The sequence below is a fragment of the Gymnoscopelus braueri genome (genome assembly GCF_963280865.1).
Source record: "Gymnoscopelus braueri genome assembly, chromosome: 13".
Taxonomy (NCBI): domain Eukaryota; kingdom Metazoa; phylum Chordata; class Actinopteri; order Myctophiformes; family Myctophidae; genus Gymnoscopelus; species Gymnoscopelus braueri.
Window position 1 is genome coordinate 14,987,355 of NC_137615.1, and position 17,777 is coordinate 15,005,131.

Genomic DNA, 17,777 nt, shown 5'->3' on the forward strand with positions numbered 1-17,777 from the left:
ATTTTCACGCCAAGGACCCCCAAATGAATAAAAATAAGATTTGTGTTGTTAAAATGTTTCAAATTTTCCACAAGATTAAAACAAATAAATAGCAGATCTACAAGCTCACAACACGTCTTATCACGACACGTTGTGAACATTTATGTATATTAATGTATATTCATGTTTAAAGGGCGAATGGCTCGCTTCTTTTGGGCTTGTTTTCATATACCTGGTTTCTTGTTTCTCTCGCAAAACCTGGCAACGTTAATCGAGTCCCTGCCCACCGCTGCGATTGGCTGATGGAGGGACAGACAAGGGGGGAAAGTTTGAATAAAATTCAAGAGCATGGCACTGAGTGTTATCATTCCACAGCCTGCATGCTTCGTTCAACAGTAGCTGAATACTTGTATTGTGTGTTAGCTGTGTGTGTGTCACCAGTCATAAGAATACTTGGAAGGGGACGACTACCAAGGCAAGACAACTGGTGAATTTATGGTCGGTTGGAGTGAGATCGAGGGACCTTTGATTTAAACTCTTTTTCTTTTCTTTTTTACAATCTTTTCATTGAGTTTTTTTTTTCCATTTTAAAAGACCTTTGATTTAAACAATTTTTTTAAAACAATTTTTTAATAGATGTTCCCCCCATTTTGAAATACAAGACCTTTTGCTTTAAACTCATGCGTTTTTGGAACAAGTGCCAAGTTTCTGGCGTCTCCAAAAATTGTGCGTAATTGATGTTTCCTTCTCCCTTCCATCTATAAATATAGCACGCATTTTCACCGAAGAAAGACTTTATATATTTTTGGGAGCCCCCGAGGACATCTTTAAATAAATACAAATACTTTCAAATTTAAAAAATAAAAATTACATTATTGTTCTGGGGAGAAGAAGATGACAGCGATCAGAATGATTTCGTGCGCTTTGCTGCTGCTGGTGCTCCTCTCGCTGCAGTCCGGAGGACTAGTGCTTTGCGCACGGAGGTTCCGAGGCGGTCGCAACCCGCAACCGCCGCGGCGGTCTCAGCCTCCCTCGGGCTCTCCCACGCACCGGGGGGAGCGTGGGGGCGACCACACCACGGAGAGCTTCCCTCTGGATTTCACGGCCGTGGAGGAGAACATGGACAACTTCATGACGCAGGTGAAGAACCTGGCGCAGTCCCTCTACCCGTGCTCCGCGCAGAAGCTCGACTACGACATGAAGCTGAACTTTCTGGACAATACGTCCGTCACGTGCAACGACGGCAGTCCCGCCGGGTACGTATGTATGTACTGTGTGTAACGCCCGGGATTCGAACCAGGGTCCGCTAGACTAAAGGGAATCCTCTGTAGGCTACTCTCTGGGGGAGATATTAGACCTTTAGGTCATCAGGCTGAGGCTGTGAGCCACTCTCTGCTACATTATGTACACACTAAACAAACACAACATTCATGTTGTGTTTATTTAGCCGTGAGAGAGTGTATGGAACCAAATGGAACAGTATAAAGCAATGGTCCCCAAATGGTGAGTCGGGACCCATTTGTGGGTCGCGGGTCCATTTTTATGGGTCGCGAGTAAATATCCCCTTGTTTTTTTAATTTCCCACATTTAGTTTTTAATTATTTCAAAAGATTTGACCCCCCCCCCCCTAAAATCATCAATTAAGAACTAATTCTGACATTTTAACAAGTAGTTACATAAATAAATGGGAAAAATCCTAGAAATTCCATAAATTCGAAAACAAAAATGTTTTAAGAAGCAGTGAAAATAGCCGATCTACAAGCTCACAATGTTGTGAGCTTGTAGATCTGCTATTTTCACTAGTTTGGGTCCGGGCAAACGTCTTAATTTCTCTCCTTTGGGCCTCGAGCTAAAACGTTTAAGGGAACCAACCAGTGGACAATAAAGTGCCCATTTGGTTCCATTTTGACGCTCTTTATTGTGCAGGTTTGGTGGCCAACACCTGCCCTGCGGGGAGCCACTGCACATAACCAACTAAAAAAGACGTGTGGTGCACAAATTATTCTTCTTCTGTGTTTTGGGGTCTAGCCTACAGTACATACTTTATATATATTTAGACGTTAGACCTGTACGTGTTGCTTAAAATAGGGGAAATACAAAACAACAAGGTGGGGAGGGGGGAAAGAGCAGCAGAGAGAGAGGCTACGCTTGATTCGGGAGACAGACAGCTGCTTTGCGTCAGTGAAGCGTGAAATATGTGGCGAGCCACATGGCCGATGCTTCATTTCCTTTGCTCCAAATTAGAATGCAAGGGTTTGCTTTGGAGATGGTTTTAGATATGATGGGCTATGTTTTAGTCTCTCTCTCTCTCTCTCTCTCTCTCTCTCTCTCTCTCTCTCTCTCTCTCTCTCTCTCTCTCTCTCTCTCTCATGTATGTGTCCCTTGATAAAAGATTGATGGAGATTCTTTGCTTTGACTTTATTGAATTGGGACTTACAGTAGGTCTATTTACCACAAGTACTTTTCTGTTTTCGTAATTTCACTGTTAGGCTTATACAGTATGTGCAGGCTACTGGATCCTACAAAACAAAGTAGAACTAGGCTTTGAACTGGACCCCCACTCCCATAAAAAAAAAATAATACACTACCTAATGAGGTTGGTGTACATACATACATTGTAGACAGACCATACAGTTAAATTAACGCTGGGAGTGATCTTGGTCGAGTTTTACATTCTTCACTGTATAATAGGCCTATAATAAATCAGTATTTTACTTGCTGTATTGCTTTGACATCTCTTCTTGACAATGTCATTAAGTACTTGAGTATTTGGCAGTGAGGAGGCCTACTTAAAAGAGGGATAAACCATGACACTAAAAGCATTTTAATATCAGACAGATAGATCTACTGTCTCTCCTATTGTGTAATAATGAAGACAAACAGATGAGTAGACAATAGTCACTGGTGTAGACTCTGGCGCATTTGTCCTATTTGTTTGCTGTGATTCACCAGCTAATCCATTAATCCAAATTATTTTGATGTCGAAATTATGCTGACCAAATTAAATTAAGGCATGAGAGCGGCATGAAAGGCAATCCTTTTCTGTGGAAGGTAGTGCTATCCGGGTTATTGACGGTTGTTGCTGTTGTTATTCCACATGTCTTTGCATGATGCATTATACTTTAACAGGCTCTTTTAGGATTTCTGCTTGTATGAGAAACAGATTACATTTTGTATTGTATCCAGTTGGATAAAGTTTACAACAACGTGGGTCCCTGTGGAAAGGCAAGGGCCACATAAGTTGACAGAAATAATGCAGTATTGGTAATAAATGTTTTCACTTTGTTTAGCACTATTTGCTATGGCTGATGCACAATTTAGTCCTATATTTGCATTCACTGATATTTACAGTACACAGTAAAATCATCATGTGTTAATTTATCCTTACAAAATCGGGTCCATTTGGTTACATTTGTACACCCTCAGGGTTAAATAAATTGAAAACTCTTTTTACAGTGCGTATACAAATCGCTGTTTAATTCTGTGTGCGTTGCACGTGGAATACCAGGAAGCTTTTGTGTCTGCTTTTGTACACCTAATGCTGTTGCATTAGGACTTATCGCAGGCCAGTTCAATGAAGGGCAGGGTTGTACTCTTGATACTGTATAGATCGCTTGATGGATTTATTATCCTGTCTAATTCCTGTGTTAAACCTTAACGTGCCTGATGGAGAGAGTGGGCCCACTGGAGTTGTAAAGCTCTTAGCTCTTTCAGGAAGGCAGCATGCAATGGGACAAAGTACTGGGGACGATTGTTGGCAGATGGCCCTTTCAGTTATTTACAGACAAGATAATGCTAGCCCATCCAGCTACTGTAGGCACATCCTGCTACAACATACAGACAATATTTCACAGTTAGCACAATTGTACACACTGTTATATCACAATAATTGAACTATGTGGAATTTAAAGTGACATGAGTGAGAACCTTCACTTGTTAAAGGGCCACACTGGTGTCTATTCAAAGCTTTTACCATATCTCAAGACATATAGAAAAATAGACCATTTCCCTGTTTGATGGTTTTATTTTTTCTCCAAAGTCATTAAAATGTTACCTGAATCAAGTCGGGTAACATTTTGCATGGTTATTTTGTCAAAGACGTTTGTAAATAAATATTACCTATCTCTAGCAAGTCTCTGCACATTGATTCTATCTTAAGCAAGTCTCTGCACATTGATTTTCATACCATACTGAAATGAGTCCAATGGCTTCCTTGAATCAAACAAACCATGGTATGCTTTGGCAAATGATCGGCAGTAATGTCAAGTGTGAGTAGTAGAAGATGGGCTAAACATGCCAGACCACCGGTATGGTCATTTTAATCTAAGAGGCTTGAGCCAGTATCGCGCCCTTATGGTTTGGTTTGCTACCAAGCCCGCTCTCACTATTCAACTCTCTGGAAGCTAAAGTGCACTCTCCTCAGCCTGCTCTTAATAATATTAGACATTAAATGCAGCCTGCCAGAGCATGATTCAGAGTCTGAGCAAACGATGCAAAGCCTTCACCCATTGTGTTTTCTTTGATGCTGCCGCAATGTACTATTTGGCCATTACAGGAGTTTAGTCATTTGCAGGGTAGATTAGATACATTATTAATTGTAATGATTGATTAACAGATACAAACCATCTCAGTGCAGTGTATCCGTTCTGATCGAACCATCGCTCCATTGTTTCACCATGCACCTTGTTTTCATTCTTGCACTGATTTTATCCAGGTTGTGTATGCGGACATTGTTGGATGATGAGCTCAGAGAAATGGTAGAAGATAGGACAGTACATTACTTCCTACCGCCGCACACACTTAGGTGTGAGGACTAGCGCCATGCCGTGCACGATAGGGGCCAGGAAGGAAGTCCTCTATCTGATGTTTTCATCACTCACTAGATTGTTTATCTAGGCTTCTACCTGATGATTCAAAATAGCCTTTTCCCTGTTTTGCCAACTTGTGGAGATAAAGGTCCACACTGTAACAAGTCACCATTTAGTGATGATGGTGAAGATAAAGAATGATCCTGATGTCAGGCATGTTCATGCTTAGATACATCCTATGAGGGCATAATAGGGTCAATACGGGTGTTAACTGTCAAGTGTTCATCCTTCTCTTATCTCATCCCTCTCTCTCTGAGCAGGTGCAGTGGATATGCTCTGCTGCATGTCACCCTGCTGTTATTTTGACTCTTGTATTGGGCATGACCAAAATGAAACGCATTCATAGAGTGACATATGTTGTTTCGCGCTGGTTTGTTCTGATTTTATCTCTTTTATTTCTTGAAGGTATTATCTGAAAGAATCCAGAGGAAGCAGGCGGTGGTTGATATTCCTCGAGGGTAAGCAATCACCAATTAATCAGTCCTTCCTTATCTTCCTTCCTTCCTGAAGTCCATTTGGCTTGATTTACTCTTAGTTGCCCGCAAGTGTCACGTGCCGGTGTCATACGGCGAAAGTAGCAGATCTACGGTCTTGTGTCGCATCGTGACATGTTGTTGTTGAGCTTGTAGATCGGCTATTTTAAGTATAAATTAAGCATTTCACGTCCACGGTTGCTCTGGCATCACCTGGTCTGAGGTTTACATTGAAAGTGAGAAATAACACCTGTCTGTGTGTTTTGTTTTTTTGTTTGTTTGCTCCGTCAAGGTGGCTGGTACTGTTTCAACAAAGATAACTGCGACAGCCGCTATGAGACCATGAGGAGGCTGATGAGTTCGTCCAAGTGGGCCCAAACCAAAACAGGTCAGCCCCTGCTGGAGACGGCTATAGACCGCCGCACTGTAGCACACACGCCGCCGTCAGCACCTAGCATGCGGTGCGACGCGTTGGACTGTAGCCTGTAGCGCAGGCAGTCAGTCTCGCTTGGCTCCCGTCGCACAAACGAATCAAAGTACAGAGAGGCCCACTGTGAAGTTCGCCGTAATGAGAAGGATCGGATGTATCTATGCTTATCTGCTGTGTTATTGAGAGCAACACCCAGTCATGATGTAGCTGCAGCGCAGGGCTACCTGGCGCCCGCTTGCTGCAGGAGCGGAGACACCTCCCTCTCTCATTGTGGTGTAATAACTATAATCCATGTGGTGATGATGAGGAAGATGGGGATGTGTCTGGGAGTGGCGGAATGGCTAATGATACATGTTCTCCATTGCCTTGTTGTTGGTCGTCTCTGCAGGCACGGGGATCCTGTCTCCACTGCCTGAGGAGAACCCTCACTGGTGGAACGCCAACATGGTGTAAGTTTGCCCCCTGTGAGCGTGTGTGTGTGTGATAGCACTCGAGTGCATAATGACAGCGTGCAGTTTTTAACATCCTGCAGCTTTGTAATTATAAACATGTTAAGAGGCCTTTAACATATGATATTATGTTGTGCTCGGTTGTTGTTGCAGGTTCGTCCCCTACTGCTCCAGTGATGTGTGGAGTGGAGCTACAGCCAAAACGGACCAGAGTAAGCCCTCAGTAAATAAACTTAAAATGACGTCTTCGGTTCCCTCCGCTTATATCAGCATGGTTGTTGCACAATGTTCGGTTCCCTCCGCTTATATCAGCATGGTTGTTGCACAATGCTAGCAGTGGGTTCCCAAACCTTTCCATGCCAAGGACCCCCAAATAGACATATACTTTTGCTGCGGCCCCCTTATTGCAAAATGGCTTTAAAATATATAATAGGCGAACATTCTGCTAAAACAGCTGATCTACAAGCTCACAGCACATTGATCTGCCTTCTGCCCAAAACACTTTGAGAGCTTGTGTGTCAGCATCCTTTTTCCTCCTCTTTTGCAGATGGCTATGCGTTTATGGGCTCGCTGATCATTCAAGAAGTGGTGAAGGACCTGCTCACAAAAGGCCTGGACAACGCCAAGGTCCTTCTGCTAGCAGGGAGCAGGTTTGTTTGTGTGTTGTGTACCATTTTCGCCTTGAATTCAAACGTATAAATAACTCATGTTGTATTGATAATTGTGCTCATGTGTTTGTGTGCATCCGTCCTGCAGTGCGGGCGGTACTGGCGTCCTGCTGAACGTAGACCGCGTGGCTGAGCTGCTGGAGGGTCTGGGCCACACTGCCATTCAGGTGCGGGGCCTGTCCGACTCTGGCTGGTTCTTGGACAACAAACAGTACCACTGCACTGATTGCGTCGACACTGTCAGCTGTGCCCCGACCGAGACCATCAAGAGAGGCATCAAGTAAGGCAGCCTTTGAACCATTCTGTGGAATACTAAAGGTCATGTTAGTTTAGCATGTTTCCGAGTTGGGAAGTGGAAGGCATTACGTACAATACCACGCGTTCAAGTGCCTTTAGTTGTAAATGCTGCTGAAAATTAATGTTCCTCACTCTCTTGTTGAAGAGCAATTTGAGTTACTGACACCTTTTTCACATCATTGCGGAACATGAATTGATAACTAACAATCATCTTGTGATTGTGAATACGCGTGATCGTGAACACGATATGATATATCTATTATGTACAGTATGACTCCAAATTTGGGCAAGGTTTCAGTTCGATCACCTTTGCTTTACATTATAAAATTTGGCACTGATGGGTCCAGCTGTTTGCGAGGTTAGCCCCGGACAGACAGACAGACAGACAGACAGACAGACAGACAGACAGACAGACAGACACTTGGGCCCTTTGTAGACAGCTAGCTAGCTGTAAAAATGTCTTCATCAGCGTTCACATGAATGGTCCTCCTTTTGGTTCTGTTTACAACGGATAGAACACACAAACATTGTGCCCTGACCTCTAACCTTTTCCCATCAGGTACTGGGGAGGGGTCGTGCCAGAGAAGTGCAGACAGACCCACGAAGGAGAGGAGTGGAACTGTTTCTTTGGATATAGAGTCTTCCCATCAATAAAAAGTGAGCTTTGAGATGGCAATGTTGTGCTTTACTGTATAAATTAGTATGCCATACTAATGGGAAACCATTGCAAGTCAAATTGAACATAAGGGCTGGTTTCTGTCTCTCTCTGTGTGTGTGTGCGTGTGTGTGTGTGTGTGTGTGTGTGTGTGTGTGTGTGTGTGTGTGTGTGTGTGTGTGTGTGTGTGTGTGTGTGTGTGTGTGTGTGTGTGTGTGTGTGTGTGTGTGTGTGTGTGTGTGTGTGTGTGTGTGTGTGTGTGTGTGCGCACGCGCTTGTATTAAATGCTGTTTGATGGTTCAAAAAAGATGTGGGGAGTTAGACTTACAATTTGGAAAATATTCAACACATTAGACAGTTGGAGGTTAGGTTAGGGATCGAGTTATGCCTGATTCATACATCGTTGTGAGCTGGTGTCGTATACTGGAAATTGCCGACCTAAGAGCTTATATATAGTCAATTTCCGTCTTTAGAGTGAGGGATAAAATAAAAACGTCCTTAAATTTTGAGTCTTCACAAGTATAGTATTACAAACTTGTGTGTGTGTGTGTGTTAACCACCTGTGTGTGAATTGTGTGCAGGCCCTGTGTTTGTGGTCCAGTGGTTGTTCGATGAGGCCCAGTTGACGGTGGATAATATCCAGCTGACCGGTCAGCCCGTGCAGGAGGGCCAGTGGCGCTACATCCAGAACCTGGGCATCGAGCTGAGGAACACTCTGAAAGACGTCCCGTAAGCAGAAGCACCACTGCATGCATTGTTAGCTATAGGGGGTCGCCAACCAGGCGCGCGGGAAGTCCTTAATCGCGCGGGCGCGCGATTTTTTTGCGATTTTTTGGGGGGTTTTCTGTGTTTTTCCCCACACAAAAAGGCAGAAAGACAGTGTAAACACCAGGTTGAAGTTCATCCATGACCGTAACAGACTGCTATGATCCATAAAATATATATATATTATAAAAAATAAAATAAAATAAAACTTTTTTTTTTTTTTTTTTTTTTTCTTCCCATCACCAGGGGGGCTGCTCCCATCACCAGGGGGGCTGCAGCCCCCATAGCCCCCCCCTTCCCGCGCCACTGTCGCCAACTGTGCCTTGAAATACAGAATCGTCCTTAATTTGGAAACTAAAAGACGTGTCCCTAATTGCAGTGGTTCTCAAACTTTTTCATGTCAACGACTCCCAAATCTGAAAAGGTTTTGTGCCAGGGGCCCCCCAGAAGAGAAGATTTATGTAAAAAAGAATTTCAGAAAATTTTTGATTTTTTCCAAGCTCGCAGCACGGCACGAAGTGACGTGCTTTTGAGCTTGTAGATCTGCTATTTTTGTATAGCCAACGTATAAATGGATTAAGTGGTTATTGGTTTGCTGGGGACCCCCTGGAAGCCCCCCCCCCCCAAGGAGGACGTCTGGGGGTCCCCGGACCCCACTTTGAGAACCAATGCCTTATTGAGCTGATAATCACCATCTACCATCTGCGCAACATTAATAAAATAAAATCAATTATCACATCTCAAGACCTGGAAAAAATCATGCATGCATTTGTCTCTTCCCGTCTTGATTACTGCAACGGACTCTACACCACTCTGAGCCGTGCGTCACTATCACGACTTCAACTAGTACAGAACACGGCGGCCAGAATTCTCACCAACACTAATCGCAGAGCACACATAACACCAGTGTTAGCCGCACTTCACTGGCTACCAATTAGGTCCAGGATAGATTTTAAAATCTTGTTAACCACCTATAAAGCTCTACATGGGCTAGCACCACTTTATATTGCTGACCTACTGCCCCCTAAGGACAAGGTGAGGTCCCTCAGGTCCTCTGACAAAGGCCTTTTGAAGATACCCGCGTCCAATCTAAAAACAAAGGGTGACAGGGCCTTTGCAGTAGTTGCTCCCACACTGTGGAACGCCCTTCCCCTGGCATTAAAAAATGCTGAGTCGGTTGATTGTTTTAAGAGAATGCTTAAAACACTTTTGTTTCGTAAGCACTTTGTCATTTGAAGACCTGACTCACATAGGTCAATGCTTTTGTTTTTATCCTTGCTGTTTTGTACTTTTCACAATTTTTTTTTTGTACTATAATACCCTGTTGTTATCTTGTTAATTGTATGTATTTTATGTTCCATTGTACAGCACTTTGTAACACTGTTTCGAAAGGTGCTTTATAAATAAAATTTACTTACTTACTTACTATAATGGACACACTTTGTTCCCTATTTTTGGGAATCAATCATTGACACGCATCTTACTAGTTCAAACAGCTCATATACACTATAATACAGGTTGTTAACCACTTAAACTCCTACACACTTGGTAAACTGGACCTGAGCTGTCTCTGTACTTGGACCGCTTTTTTCTGTCTACACCAAATATCTTTGCCAAAAATAGCCGATCTGCAAGCTCACAACACGTTGAAAACGCGACGCGTTGTGTGATCTGCAATTTCTGGCTAATGTTCCCCCCAGAGTATGGATGCTGGGGTTCAAGTGGTTACTATATAATATACAAAAACTGTACATATACAGTGAGATTTTTTCTGGGCGTCCCTTAATTGTCTTAGCAGTAAGTGTCCCTTATTTGAATTTCATGTATTTGGCAACCCTAGTTGTAGCTGCACTGTGAAATCCTGAGTGTTCATTTAATAATGCCCCCTTGAGTGTAAAGATGGACACGTGAGTTAAATGAACTCTTAAGTATTTTGCGGTGTGTTTAAACCCAATACCAACTATAGAGCCCTGGGGGTCCCCGGTCAACTAAATAAAAAACGTGTTTAAAGGGATAGTTCACCCAAAAATGTACTTTTTTTCTATCGATAAGTCACCCCATGGAGACTTAGATATTGTAGTGACTAATCGATAGAAAAAAAGTCATTTTGGGGGTGAACTATCCCTTTAACATAGAATGCTGTGTGGTTTGTTGGCCATTCATTCTCTTGTGTCTTTTTGTCTTGTTCATTGTACAGGGCTATGTTTGCTCCAGCCTGCTTATCACATGAAGTCATCACCAGAAAGTGAGTAATTTATTTGTTTTCTCAATTCTCCATCTCATCGGTGTAGAATGTAGAATGTTTAGATCAGCGGTTCCATCCTGACCCTTTCTGGATCAGAGACCACTTGAAAATCTCAGATGGGTGAGCCGCGTGCATTTTCCGAGCATGTTTATTTTAATGGTCAATCAATCGATCGTGTTCCAACTTGGATCAATGGAACCAACGTACTATACTTCAAGTTCTTATTGGCGCTAGGAAAATACATTTTCAAGGTTTCAAAGAAAAGATACATTACCTAATTTTCTTTGTAAACTTGCTTTTCCTCCAAAATGAACATGACCTGTGACGTTCCGTGAAAGGGGTCTGCTGAGAGGTTCTAGCACAGTGGTTCTCAAAGTTGGGTCTTAGGGACCCCCAGGGGCCCTTGAATGAATTACAGGGGTCATAATAATAATAAATGTATACCTATTTGATCCAGTGGGGTAAATTCCGTTTTCATCTTCACCCATGCCCAAGTGGTCAGACCTGAGTGCAGGGGGGAGCAGTTAGGGGTTAAGTGTCTTGCTCAGGCACACCTCAACACATTGCAGGGGCCGGGAATCAAACTGTTACTGGCACTATGTAAACAAACCCTCTGTTTCCAGGTGGCCTCTCTACCCATTCAGCTATGGCCGCTCCTATGGATCCCCAGCAAAATGAGTTAATATGCAGTAGCATTCAAATCAGTTCAACCACTTAAACCCTATTTAATTGTGAACACTAATCGTATGGGGGTCCCTGGAACAAAATGTTTTCAAATGGGGTCCGTATTCTAATATGTATCATTTTAGGGGTCATGAAAATGTTTTTTATGACATGAAAATGTTTGAGAACTATGGTTCTAGTCTTGCTAGTGTTTTATTCTTTGAGCTGACAGCGCCCTCTTGTGTTCTGTCCCAGTTACTTGATGTGTCAAAGTCAAAGGGGTAACAGGATAGGTGGGCACCAAGAAAGAGTGGGCACCTCTGTATTAAATTGGCTATTTCTTCCAAAATATTAAACAATAAAATATTTGGAAAATGATTTTAAGTAAAGTAAAGTATACATGATTAGAACATATTTAAACATTTGACAATTAAGGTCTAATATTTGTACAATTGCTACAAAACCTGTATATCCAGTCATTTTGGGGGCATAAACAAGAAGTTGAAGGATAAAATTAAGTCTGATAATGATGTACCGTGCATGTTCACACCATGTATACTAATTTTTCAAATATTAGATTTTTTAACATTTTGGACAAAATAGCCAATTTTACATCGAGGTGCCCAGTTGTCCCTAGTGCCCACCTATTTTGTATCCGTCAAAGGCACTTCTATTTAAAAATAAAATATCTATTAAATAAAATCACACCCTGTGTGAAGTGGGCGGTGTCTTCCTAGCTAACCACAATACTGTATGGATAAATACATTTATTGAAACACTCTTTATGATGGACAAAACCATAACTTTAAAAAAACCAAACTATGGTTTTTTTTAAGTTATGGTTGCTTATATAGGGCTATGCACATGTGTCATGTGACACTGGCCAATCACAGTCCTGAATAGATTGTGATTGGCCAATCACAGCGCAGGATAATTGTACAAATTTCCAAACCTCACTTTTAGGGGCGGTTTCACTGCCCAAGATATTTGTACATTTTTCCAAATCTCACTTATAGGGGCGGTTTCACCGCCCAAAAATACATGTCACATTGCAACGTGTTGTGGCTTGTAAATAAGTTATCCCACAGTTCTAGTCTTAAATAGTGTTTCATTCTGTGAGCTGACGGCGCCCTCTTGTGTTCCGTCCCAGTTACTGGATCGACATCCAGGTCAAAGGCACCTCCCTGCCCCGGGCGCTCCACTGCTGGGACCGCAGCCTGCACGACAACAACAGGAACAACAACAAGGCCCCGCCCAAAGGCTGCCCCGTGCATCTGATCGACAGCTGCCCCTGGCCGCACTGCAACCCCACCTGCCCCACCATCCGAGACCAGTTCACGGGACAGGAGATGAACGTCATCCAGTTCCTCATGCACATGGGCTTCGACGTGCAGAAGATGGCCCAGCAGCAAGGCATGGACCCCAGCAAGCTACTGGGCATGCTCAGCAGCGGCAGCTAAAAGGACATTTACATTTAACTCTTCAAGCTTACGCTTAATTTATACGCCGTCGCGTGGCCGCGGTGTCACGCGGTGAAAGTAGGCGATCGACGCGTTGGCACGCTTGTAGATCGCGTATTTTCGACGCGAGATGCGAAGAAGTATAAATCAGGCTTAAGCCCAGAATAGTGCTGACTGGTCTCTCTGGCCGGTCTCCCACACCTGATACCTCCAGCTCATATCACTCCCTGCACCTTAAGCCCATTTCCCTCCTGTCATCACCTCAGCTCAACGTGCAGTCCCCCCAAAAAACGAAACAAACCCTCAGACCCTCAATGTCCCGCCCATCTGCCCCCATGCTTTCTTTACCCAGCTTCTCACAACCCAGTACTGCTGATGATAAGCACAGTACTAGGGGCAACATGTCAACATGACAAGGCACACCTCTCTGCTACTCTCCTCTTAACTTATCTTTTTGGTTGTAAAAGACGACAACAAAAAAACGAAACACACACACACACACACACACACACACACACACACACACACACACGCACACACACACACACACACACACACACAAAAGATCACGAATGTAATCCAGTTTTAAGGATGTTCATTGTTGTTTTTTGTTTGTCTGTTTTTTTTGTTTGGTTTTGTTTTACTATTTTGTTTTATTTTTTTTACATAACTAACGACAACAATGACTTAAGAATGCTGTCTTTGTTAAGTAGTCACTATAGGGTGTATAAAGTTAAAACATTTTGTTTAAAGGCTGTCTGTTATATTTGGGCTCATCCTACGTTTTGTCGCGCGGTGGTTTATTTCAAGGAAAGAACGGGCACACGGAAATGAGCAAAGCACTGGATTATTAAGGGACAGTAAGAGACATTACCTCTAGAGGGCAGTGTGGGACGGTAGAGACACCCAAAAAGGTCTCTTCTAATCCACTGGTTCTCAATGTCAATGCCGGGTCCAGGGACCACCAGGGGACCACCAGGGGACCCAAATGGACCCTTACCGGTCCATTTGTATCCTCTCGGAGTTAAATTAACCCTGAGGATTTTGCAGTGTACATTGGGGTCCCAGAGGTAAAATAAAATGGGAGGCTGTGGCCTGTTGCATATCAAACTGTGGGTCCTTGAAATGACTAAAGACCAACCAGGAACACCCATCTAAACTGTAAAATCCTCAGTGCTTGAGACTTTACAAATGGAACCAAAATGTTCCATTTGTACACTCTCGGGAGTTACAGACCCCTAAAAGTGTCCATTTTGGACCACTGTGGTGGTCCCTGGACCAGGCGTTGAGAGCCAGTGTTCTAATCAACCCATTATGTAACACCAGACTCCATATAAGCTGTTAAGACCAGTCCATCGAACGCTACAGATCAGTTTGGCTTTCAGTATTTAAATATATTGTGAAAAAAGAAAGAAAATCAGCACCCTATATAAACTATATTAAGTGATATAGTTGAAACAGACATTATTTTCTTCTTGTGATAAATATGGGATAAGAGCAGGTCCCGTAGAGGTAACTCCTCCTGCAGTGCTACTGACAGGCATGCGTTCAAATTTAAGAATAGCATATTATATATATATATATAGTAGGGCTGGGCGATACGACTTCAAATCAATATCATGTTTTGTCAACTGCTATTTTCGTTGCTGTCGGGCTGAAATCTCTCATCTCTATATTTTTTCGTAAACGTATCAAAAATAGCAGATCGACAAGCTTTTGAGCATGTCGATCTGCAATTCTTTGCTATTTTTGAATTTGAATAATGAAAACAGTTTTGGACATATGAAGTTTCCACCTGACAAAGACAATATAAAATTATATATAAGATAATCAATTATTCGATTAACCTCTAAGCAAGATGTGCTTAGAAGTCGGTTATTGGTTCTAAATGTCGGTTTCGATATATTTTCGGTGAATTGCCCAGCCTTAGCATATACCTTGTGTCAGAACATGATGTTCACAGTAATTCCACTCTTCACAATCAATGCAAGGTGCATTCAAAGGGAGACAAATATCATGTATTTTATTATTTTTGAGTATTTGTATAGGTTCTTTCAAATGCAGGTAAAAATCCTCTGTTAATTCAACTCGGAGTGTGGAAATGGACCCAAATGACCATCTGGGTCCATTTCTACACTCCGAGTTGAATTAACAGAGGATTTTACTATGTGTTCACTATTGTAACTCCCTTCTTATTTTTCATAATAGAAATCACCTTTTAATATAATGATGTTGTATGTAATGCTGTCTCATAAATGATGTTTTTAATGGACCTCTATTTCACATCACACCAGAGAAGAAAAGGTATTACTAATTGTAATTTTATTCTGTAACATATTTTTTAACAGAAAAACTCAAGCTACATTGGTAATTTACATATTTATTTTGTTATGTAAATCATATTTATAAGTGCTATTTTCACAGAGAAGTGATTCTTTGTAAATTGTAAATATATTGCTGTTTTTGTTTTTCTCTTTGTGTTGATTGCATGTCTTTGTATCAGACCTAAGAAAAGCCCCATTACAGATATTTCAAGATAAAAACAAAAGTGTTCTTGTTTTTTGTTTGCATCCCTCCTTGACCATTTATACAATCAAAAACAATTGCAGAAATGAAGGTCAACATCCTCCTAGCCCCTGAAACCGAGTTTCTAGTATCTTAAATGATTCTGGTTCAATGGTTCTCAAAGATTTTCATGTCAAGGACCCCCAAATTAATATATATTTGGCTGCGGACCCCCATCTGAAAATACACGTTTTTCACATTCTTCTTTCAAGATTTTTCAAGATTTCAAGATTTCTTTGAAAATAGCATATCTACACACTCTCATAACACTTCGCATTGCAGGGCGTTATGAGCTTGTAGATCGGCTATATTCAAATATCTAAAAAGTGATTAAACAGATTTGTATGGTAGATTAACACATTTTGCTGGGGACCCCCTGGAACCACCTCAAGGACCCCTGGAGGTCCCTGCACCCCACTTTGAGAACCACTGGCTTAAATGACGAGTGTCAATTGAAATGAAAAACCTGAATAAATGACGGGAGAAACGCTACCATACAGGTGTAGGCCTACTGCATGACATAATTAATCAAATAAGTCGTAAAGAACAGTCCATCGACAACTACACAGAGAGGGATGTCATAGTAGGGTTGCAGTGCAAACCCCTCATTACAAAGACAAATGCACATTTGAGAGTTCAGTGCTACAGTACAAACACCATAGACAGTGGTCTACAGAGATGTGGTCTGATGAGTCATTCTTCCCCATATTTTTCCACAAGTGGGCGAGTGCATGTGTGGCATACACCAAGAGAACAGTACAGGCCTGAACGCTAGATCTGTACAGTGAGGGGGTCTGGTGGCTCTGTGGAGTGCATTGTCCTAGCATGGCTTGGGTCCACCTGTACCCTAAGAGGGAAGGGTCACTGACAATCACTACAATAGTTATTCTCACCTTTATCCTGTAAGTAGGTCGGGAGGTGGCTTATTGTCGGTATCAGCCGAGTAACAAGCGGGAGTCTGTCCCCGTTACAATGCGCTAGACCCCTGGGAGATGGATTGCTGAGGTGGAGCGCCACACCTATCCTCAGCTCCCAGTACTTAATTTACCGCACGACTTACCTCACCCAAGCCGTGCTACTCATGCGCTGAGTTGGCGGTGGCCGGGATCGAACCCATGACCTTGTGGTCTGAAGGTGAGAGCTCTACCGACTGAGCTACCCGGACACAAAAGCTCCGGGCAGCTATGATGAAATACTTGTACCCTGATGGGAGTGGTGGTATGGTCTCTTCCAGGATGACAATGCCCCCATCTACAGGGCATCTGAAAGTGAAAATGATGTGAATCATAATAATATATGCTATGGCCTTCACAGTCACCAGATCTCAACCCAATTGAACACCTATGGGAGATTTTATGACTGGTGGTCTCCACCACCACCATCATCAAAACACCAAATGAGGGCATGTCCTTTGTTAGAATGGTGTTCCATCCATCCCTCCGTGTAGAGCAAGGGTTCCCAAACCTTTCAGGCCCTGACCCCCCAAAATAATCATATATTTGAACTGGGGACCCCCCCACCCCTGACAAGCACTTGGAATTGTAGGCGTTTCATTTAGTTTGGTTCCACAGATAAATATTGTGAAAATAGCTGATCTATAAGCTCACAACGCCTCGCCTAGTTTGCCTCTTTCTTACGTAATATTTGACAATTTGGTATTATAAAGGTCTTAACAGTCATTAAATGGCAACCTAAAAATGTGCAGACACCCGGTATACACTTATACTGTATAATGGTGTGTTTACTGTTGAGTGAAAAAATTAAGCACATTAAGCTAATCATCTGGGGAACCCCCAAAATAATTTGAAGACCCCTCTGGGGGTCCCGACCCCCATTTTGGGAACCAATGATGTTGAGTAACAGAGATTTATATAATCTCTGCCAAGGCACACTAAAGTTATTCTGCTGGCTTGTGGTGGCACAAACTCACACAAAACATAATAAAGTATTTCCAGCAACTGTTAATCAATTTACACTCTCTCTCTCTCTCTCTCTCTCTCTCTCTCTCTCTCTCTCTCTCTCTCTCTCTCTCTCTCTCTCTCTCTCTCACACACACACACACACACACACACACACACACACACACACACACACACACACACACACACACACACACACACACACACACACACACACACACACACACACACACCGTGTATATATAGGTTAAACGTGCTGTAGCTTACTGTAGCCTACATTATAATCATCCCTTTGCACCATATGTAATTCCTGGCTCAAATGGGAACCTTTGGCTCGTTCC

The 17,777-nt window shown here is 42.6% G+C and overlaps 1 protein-coding gene across 1 annotated transcript; it reads left to right on the forward strand.

Moving 5' to 3' along the window:
* The first annotated feature begins 361 nt into the window (after positions 1-361).
* notum1a (notum, palmitoleoyl-protein carboxylesterase a) lies at positions 362-13,463 on the forward strand. Its single transcript, XM_080447559.1, has 11 exons — positions 362-1,235; positions 5,253-5,305; positions 5,613-5,708; positions 6,139-6,199; positions 6,353-6,411; positions 6,747-6,849; positions 6,956-7,147; positions 7,724-7,821; positions 8,401-8,548; positions 10,782-10,829; positions 12,643-13,463. The coding sequence occupies exons 1-11, from the start codon at positions 874-876 to the stop codon at positions 12,950-12,952; spliced, it is 1,530 nt and encodes a 509-aa protein (XP_080303685.1). The 5' UTR covers positions 362-873; the 3' UTR covers positions 12,953-13,463.
* Positions 13,464-17,777: the final 4,314 nt, after the last annotated feature.